Source organism: Mustela erminea, chromosome 3, assembly GCF_009829155.1.
Source record: "Mustela erminea isolate mMusErm1 chromosome 3, mMusErm1.Pri, whole genome shotgun sequence".
NCBI lineage: Eukaryota > Metazoa > Chordata > Mammalia > Carnivora > Mustelidae > Mustela > Mustela erminea.
In genome coordinates, this window is record NC_045616.1 from 86,294,728 (window position 1) to 86,303,201 (window position 8,474).

At 41.0% G+C, this 8,474-nt stretch overlaps 1 protein-coding gene across 1 annotated transcript; it reads right to left on the reverse strand.

The window, feature by feature from the left end:
- Positions 1 to 3,550: 3,550 nt before the first annotated feature.
- Positions 3,551 to 7,616, reverse strand: PCDHB4 (protocadherin beta 4). Its single transcript, XM_032336452.1, has one exon. It carries the CDS (start codon positions 7,288 to 7,290, stop codon positions 4,903 to 4,905), a length of 2,388 nt encoding a protein of 795 aa, XP_032192343.1. The 5' UTR covers positions 7,291 to 7,616; the 3' UTR covers positions 3,551 to 4,902.
- Positions 7,617 to 8,474: the final 858 nt, after the last annotated feature.

Sequence of the window (8,474 nt, forward strand, 5' to 3'; positions counted from 1 at the left end):
TTGGGAATTTCTTCTTATATTTTTAGTTTAAATTTCATTTTATTTTAAGTAGGCTCTACATCCAGCATGGATCCCAACACAAGGCTTAAACTTACGACTGTGAGATAGAGACCTGAGCTAAGATTGAGTTGGACACTTAATGGACTGAGCCACCCAGGCACCGATATATATATATATATATACGTATATATATATATATATATATATATATATATACGTATATATATATATATATATATTTTGACAGAGAGAGAGAGAGAGAGAGATCACAAGTAGGCAGAGAAGTAGGCTCCCCGCCAAGCAGAGAGCCCTATGTGGGGCTGGATCCCAGGACCCTGAGATCATGACCTGAGCCGAAGGCAGAGGCTTAACCCACTGAGCCACCCAGCCACCCCCCTAGTTATATTTTTATTTTGTCTTAATTCCACTGTCAAAAAGCATACTATGAGGGGTGCCTGGGTGGCTCAGTCGTTAAGCATCTGCCTTCAGCTCAGTTCATGATCCCAGAGGCTCAGGTGATGTTCCCAGGATCCTGGGATCAAGCCCACACCAGGCTCCCTGCTCCTAGGGGAGCCTGATTCTCCCTCCCTTGTGTTCCCTCTCTCGCCATGTCTCTGTCTCAAATAAATAACTAAAATCTTTTTTTTAAAATAGCGTACTATGAATCATTTCAATTCTTATATGAGTACAGCTACACTAGGTTTATTTCAGCTAGTGTCTGTATTATATCATTTCTTGTTTTTTTTAACTGTCAACTTTTTGTTGTAGCTCACACAAACACATTTATATGATAGCATATGCAATAGTTGAACTTTTCTTACACATAGTCTGAAAATTTTTGGTTGTTTAATGGGATCATTTAATCTAACTACAATTAAAGTAATATTTGATAATGATCCATTTATATTTACCATCTTTTTCTACTTGTCCCTAAAGTTTCATTCTTTTTTGGATTGCTCAGATATTTGTTATTTTTCATTTCCCTTCAATTAATGTTTTAATTAATCCTATAATTATCCTACAGATTAAAGCATCTTTGAGTTATAAGAATCTAACACAAAGTTTTTAATTTTACTACTTCCATGATAATGCTTACAATTCATTAATTGTATTTATACCATCTTCCTTTTACATTATTATTGTCATGAACTTAAATTTTATATACATTTTAGGGGCGCCTCTGTGGCACATTTGTTAAGCGTCTGTCTTTGGCTCAGGTCATGATCCCAGGATCCTGGGACTGAGCCTCACATCAGGCTCCACATCAAGCCCCACATCAGGCACCTTGCTTGGAGGGAAGCCTGCTTCTCCCTCTTCCACCCCCCTGCTTGTGTTCCTGCTTTTGCTGTCTCTCTCTGTTAAATAAATAGAGAAAATTTTAAAATCTTAAAAAAAATTTTATACACATTTTAAATCCTTCAAGAAACTGTTTTTGCCTTCTATAGTCAATATTAATTTATATTTACCCTTCCTGTTGCTCATTTCTTCCTGAAAGTCTGATTCCTTTAGGATTGTTTCCCCTCTGCCCAATGAATTCCACTAAAAGTATTTCTTGTAGTGCAGATGTGACTGTGATTAATGCTTTGGGTTTTTATTTGTTTGAAAATTGTATTTTTGAAATACATATTTCCTGGTAATATAAGAATGCTGGTCTGTTTTTTCCCCCATCATTTCTTTGTCTTTTGGTTTCATGATTTATGTGAAAGTCAGCTCTTCGTTTTATTGTTTCTTTACTGTTCCTTTAAGAGTAATGTGCCATTTTTGGTAGTTGCTTTTAAGGTTTTCTCTTTGACTCTGGTCTTCAGCATCTTTCCTATGATATTTCTAGGTGTACTTTGTATTTTTATTTTTCTTGATTGGGTTTCCCCAAGCATCTTGAGTGGTAAAGGATTTTCACAAATTTTGGAAAATTCTTGGTCATTATCTCTTCAAACGTTGCTTCTTCCCTGGAATGTCCCTGAGTTTGACAAGTATCTTTAGGGGGAAAATTGGCCATGAGCTTGAATCTTCCAGTCTGCCAAAGGCCACGGAAGTTGCTCTAGACCATGGCAGGAGCCTTTTGTCTGTTCTAAGACTTAACAAAGTTCTGCAAGGGAAACTGACTGAAGAAGTCAGTTCAGAACTACAAGAAATCTTAGCCCTTTGAGTTCTTGTTGTATCATCAGCTGTCTGTTGCTTCAAACAGGTAATTTCTGAATTTTAACAAGTTTTTAGGGTTGTTTCTTCTGTTAGGTAATCCATCCATTCTATCTGAAGTAGGCTTCCACCAAATAACTGCATAACTTTTAACCTCAGCCTGCTTAAAATCTGTATTTTGTAACTTTCAGTAGTAAAGGAAGAGGCGGGTTTTGAAGTGATGTGGGCCTTATGGCGCCTTCAGTAAAAGTTTTGCCCCCCCCCAAACAGCATATGTAAAACTCACTAAGTGTTGTGCCTATAATAATAAAGGAATTGTAAAAGATGTACAGATAAGATGGTTGTTAGCTATACCTATTGTGTATGGTAGTCATTTCACAATATATGTAATTCAAAGCATCATGCTGCACTTCTTAAATTTACAGTGATATATTTCTATTATTTTTCACTAAAATTGGGAAATAAATTGTACGTATAACAGAAGCATGTGAGAAAACATAGGATTGAAATGAGCATTATTATCAAGATAGTTGGCTTCAATTCTTTATTTTTGTTTGGTAACAATAGAACTGGCTTATTTTTCTTAAGATATGCATTTTGTGGAAGTTATTTGGATCACCTTTACTACTAAATTCTAATCATTGAACTTCAAAATATTGATCCATTCTACACCAAAGTCTGGTATACAGAATGATCCATGCATTATGGTAAGGGATGATCTGTGCTTTATGAATACACACAGTAATCAATAAAATAATGCACAAAGTAATTCACAAATTTACACAGAAATTCATAAAGGTGGGTTTGGGTGTTTATTTCGCCAGTCTCATTTGGGCAGTTATACAAATTGGACTTTTCTGACATAAACAACAAAAAAGGGGAACTTGGAAATGTTGAAGTATATTGGTGAAAATTTCAATCAGATTTCTCATCATAGATAAAAGCTATTCATTTAAACAGCTAGGAAGTGAAGTAGTCATTAAGGTTGACTACCGTATTTATATCTATATAAACTTGTATTTAATTTTGTTCTCATTTTTATCACTTTCTCATTTCAATTTTTAGACTGGATGAAGGCTAAAAGTTATGTTTCAAGTCTAACTTACCCAGTAATTTTCCTTTTTAATGTATTATTATATCCTTAGGGGAAAAAAGTAATTCAGGGATAAGTACAAGTAATTAAATCCAGTAGGATGGCCCTTGAGATTTAAAAATAAAATTTTAGGGGCGCTTGGGTGGCTCAGTGGGTTAAAGCTTCTGCCTTCAGCTCAGATCATGATCTCAGGGTCCTGAGATCCAGCCTGTTTAGGATTTGGGCTCTCTGCTCCGCAGGGAGCCTGCTTCCTCCCTCTCTCTGCCTGCTTCAGGGCCTACTTGTGATCTCTGTCTGTCAAATAAATAAATAAAATATTTTTTAAATAAAATTTTAGATTATAAAATTTTAATTGCTCACATTATGCCAAAAGTTCAACTAAGAGGTTTTACACTTATATCCATATAAGTTTAGCTGGAAACCACATGATCAGCTTACTTGCTTAAATGAACACAACATAAAACAACTGTAATTCAGATAAGTTCACTCCTTATTTACTTCCTATTTCTATTCTATTGTCCAAAATGACAAAATAATGCTTATTTCTTATAAATGAAAGTTTCACATAATTGATAAAGTAAATTTGCATAAAATGCCTCAAAGCTATACTGAACAGAAGATAACTGGGACATCAAAAATAAAACATTATTTTCTTGATGCAGGATGTTCATGTCTGCAAAGTAATTTAAAGTGAAAATCTCTATCACCCAATAACCTTGAAAAGGCCTGAATAGAATGTTCAAAACTCAGAAAAAATTTTCTGACTCTTTTGAGAGGTGGGGAGAAGCTGAAAGAAAGCCAGAACAAACGTATACACTAAATTACACTTGAACTTCTATTTATAGAGCAAAATCAAGGATAAGGAAGATATGATGTTCTTCATATCTTGAATCCTATGAAATGATTTAAGGTTTATTTAAGGTTCCGAAATTGTTTCAAAGGAATTTACCAAGCAGTGACTTAGTTTTTGTTACTGAGCATGGTGCCAAATTATAGAAGATTTTCAGAAAATTATTACTTATAAATGATAATAATTTAAAATTTAATATTAGTATTTACAGAACACATACAGTGTGCTAGGTAAGTAGCAATCAAATAAATTTTTAAAATCCTAGCACATATGTTGTTCCCAATAGGAAGTCACAATTTTGGTGTTTTAATATCTTACTCAAAGTGCATGTTTATGTACAATTTCAGAGAAACAAGTAAGTTAAGTTATATGCTCATGGCTTTTCAGGGGGCATAGCCTGGAGAACAGTCAAAAAGGCCTAGGTAGCTAAAAGAATTTCAAACACTCTAAAGACAAAGCTAATGGTAAAAACAAATACCACAAATATATAGATATGCACAATTTTCTTTAAGACAGTGAGGAGTTGATTTAAATAAAAAATTCTTCTTAAACTATTTGAGTTAATTCATAGTCATGGAAAGATTAATCACTGAGAGAAAGTCAAATATGGAGAATATACATACTCCATAACCAGTATAACTGAAAATGCTAAGTTCAATAAATATTAATAAAAGGAGGAAGATTTAGTACAATCAGGGACATGATTAGTTTGGAATAGAGATATTATACAAATTTAGACAACAAATTTCTTAGAAGAAAGGCATTGCAATGGAAGTTAGGTTTGCCAAAATTAAGGAGAGTCTGACTTGACCAAATACACTCTTTAACTGAATACAAAGCTATTCCTGCAGTTGGGGTTGTCTTGAATTTCTCTCTCAGTGTCCTCAATCAAGAGGTTGGGAAATATTGGCTTCAAGAACTTGAACTCACCGGTCCCAGAGCCTCCCCTCAGACACACCTCATACTGGTAGCTGTGGGACAGGGTCCCCGCGCCGCTGACGTCCACCAGGTGGCCCGGAAACGGACCCTCGGGCACCGAGCAGCCGCCCCCCGACGCCGCCCGCCTCCTCCTGCACAGCCGCACGGCCACGAACACCAGCACCGAGAACAGGAAGAGCGACGACACGCACGCCAAGGCCACCACCAGGTAGACGGTGAGCGGGTCGGCGCGGGCCTCGGCCGCCGCCGCGTCCGGCAGCGGCAGGTAGGGCTGCGAGAAGCCGTCCACCAGCAGCACGTGCAGCGTGACGCTGGCCGACAGCGGCGGCTCGCCGTGGTCCCGGACCAGCACCAGCAGCCTGTGCTTGACGGCGTCGCGCTCGCTCAGCGGCCGCGCCGTGCGCACCTCGCCGTTGTGCGCCCACACGCCGAACAGCCCGGGCTCCGTGGCCTTGAGCAGCTGGTACGACAGCCAGGCGTTCTGGCCCGAGTCGCCGTCCACCGCCACCACCTTGGCCACCAGGTAGCCCGCCTCGGCCGCCCGCGGCACCAGCTCGGTGCAGGGCGCCGAGCCGTTCTGCAGCGGGTACAGCACGAACGGCGCGTTGTCGTTGGCGTCCGCCACCAGCACGCGCACCAGCGCCTGGCTGCTGAGCGCCGGCGAGCCGCGGTCGGCCGCGCCCACGCGGAACTCGAACGCCTGCAGCGCCTCGAAATCCAGCGACCTGAGCGCGAACAGCTGCCCGTTGTCCGCGTTGATGGACACCAGCGAGCCCAGCGGCAGCTGCGGGTCGTGGGGCGGCAGCAGCGAGTAGGTGACCTGGGCGTTGGCGCCCGAGTCTCTGTCGGTGGCGCTCACGCTGCCGATGTGCAGGGCGGGGCTGTTGTTCTCGCGGACGCGCAGGGTGTAGGTCGTCTGGCTGAAGGTCGGGGCGTTGTCGTTGACGTCGGACACGGTCACCGTGAGGTTGTGCTGGGTTTTCAGCCTGGGGGTCCCCAGGTCGGTGACGGTGATGGTGATGTTGTATTCGGCCTGACTTTCTCTGTCGAGGGGACTCTCTGTTACTAGGGTGTAGAAATTCTTGAAAGTCGGTTTCAGAAGGAACGGCAGGTCATCTGGAATAGAGCAAATCATCTTCCCATTGTCTCCAGAGTCTCGATCCCGAATTCGGAAGACAGAGACTACAGTCTCAGGCGCATTTTCTGGGACGGAGTTGGTGAGGGAAGTTATGGTAATTTCAGGTGCGTTGTCGTTCACATCCACCACGTCTATGACTACAGAGCCTTTTCCAGAAAGGCCTCCTCCGTCTATAGCCTCAATTTCCACGTGGTAAGATTTTATTTGTTCAAAATCCAGTTTCTTTGTCAATCGGATTTCTCCTGTGACTTCATTTATTGAGAAAGTTTGTTTAATTTCATCTGATGCTTGGAACAAGCTATATGAAACACTTCCGAAGTTTCCAGCATCTATATCTCTAGCTGAGACACTAAGTACTGGGGAGCCTAAGGGGCTGTTTTCCAAGACCTGCACCTCATATGGGGTGTGCACAAACTCTGGAGCATTGTCATTGACGTCTATGATCAGGATTCGCACTGTCATGGTGCCAGACTTAGGCGGAGACCCACCATCCAGTGCCGTGAGGGTTAAGCTGAACTCAGACTGCACCTCTCGATCCAGCGCTTTATCCTGCACCAAATCTGCGTATTTCTTGCCCTCACTATGATTTCGAGTTAGTACATGAAAATGAGAATTGGGGCTGAGAGTGTATTTTTGAAGACCATTGCTGCCCACATCCAAATCCTGAGCTAGTTTTAACGGAAACAGAGTCCCTGGCTGGCTGTTTTCCGGTATTTTCAAGAGCATTTCCCTAATCGGGAACACTGGGGAGTGGTCATTTACGTCCTGGATTAATAACTCTCCTTCAAAAAATTGAACCGGCGTTTCGAGGAACACTTGGAAATGCAGTACACACGGCTCAACAGGGCCACATAGCTCTTCCCGGTCTAGTTTCTCCCTCAAAAGCAAATCTCCAGTCTGACGATCCAGCTGCAAGCGCTGCTTGTCATCGTCAGACACCACCCGGGCCGACCGGGCGGCCAGTTCCCCAATTCCCAGGCCCAGATCTTTGGTCAGATGGGCTACAAAGGAGCCACTCTCTGTTTCTTCCATCACAGAATAACGCATAGGCTCCGCGCGAGCCTGAGACAAGAACACCATCAAAATAAAGGCCATCACTTGCCTGTTTGGTTGAATTCTCTCTAGCGTCTCCATGTTGGAGACCCGGTGCTTACATCCAATCCCTCCTAGGAACCACGAAGACTGGAGATCTTAAATTCTGACTTCTTGTTTGGTGAAGTCCGCACAAAGTTGCCTTTAATCTTAAATTCGTTTAGTATATTGCATCCCAAACTCGCTGGTAAACCAGCACGGCTGGCAAAGCCTCTCGCGTGTATTTTTTATTCCTTTTTGTAACAAAGGAACACGGGAGCTTTTTAGGGCTCTTTATTCACAATCTTAGCCTGCAGCGCCACCCTGCGTCTTGATTGAGGAATTAATATTCTCTTGTCAAAGCATATTTTGGAAGTGTCCAAATGCAAGTTATTTTTTAAAGTGTATAGAACTTTACAAACTTTTTTTTTCATTAAATTTCATAATTTGTAAGGTTACACATTATATTGAATGAGCTAGTATTTGTGAGCACAAAACAAGAGGATACTCTGGTCTCCCCACACTCTAATCAGTGAACTTCAAAGAACTCTACTCCCCCTTTAGGTAATCTAACCAAGGGAGATAAATTCTTATAAAAGTATAATTCATAATAGTTAATCCTTGCTTATTTCCAAGTATGTGGGGAATTTATGATCATGCAAAAGTTTGTTAGGGTGTATGGTGTCACGTGGTCTTAGGGAGACCTTATTTTTCAAAGGAAAGTTTCTATGTCCCTATGCTGCTGTAAAAATGGTATAGGTGAAGAGGCATCTTGCTTTGTTGAGTCCTTTCACAGTGTGAACCCACATTAAATTTAAAAGGAAATCAAACAGTATTAGAGTCAGAATCTTAGGCCTGGATAAGAAATGAAAGGGGTTTTGCAGATAAGGAAACTGAAGCTCAGAGGCTGACAGGACTTGATTACTTGACTATTATCAGAATAATATAGAGACAAAATCAAGTGAGTAAAAAAATAAAAATATTTGTTATGGTAAAGGCTTTAAGCTTAAACCTATTTAGCTAGACAGATATCTCTATTCTATAATTAATTTACTTCTTACTACATTCCTCCTTTGTATCCCAGATACCATATTCTTCCACCAGCTGATCTGGGCCAAATTAAGAAGCCCTGATTTAAAGCATTTTAATCTTTGAGCAAGGGGGGCCTCACGCCTTGTCTATTCACATATCATAAAGAGGAGAGACTTATTTATAAAAAGAATTCCAGCACAGTGTGCTGCTCTCGT

Bases quoted from the DNA above. Each gene is read 5' to 3' on its own strand.
- PCDHB4 (XM_032336452.1), bottom strand. From the start codon at position 7,290: ATGGAGACGCTAGAGAGAATTCAACCAAACAGGCAAGTGATGGCCTTT.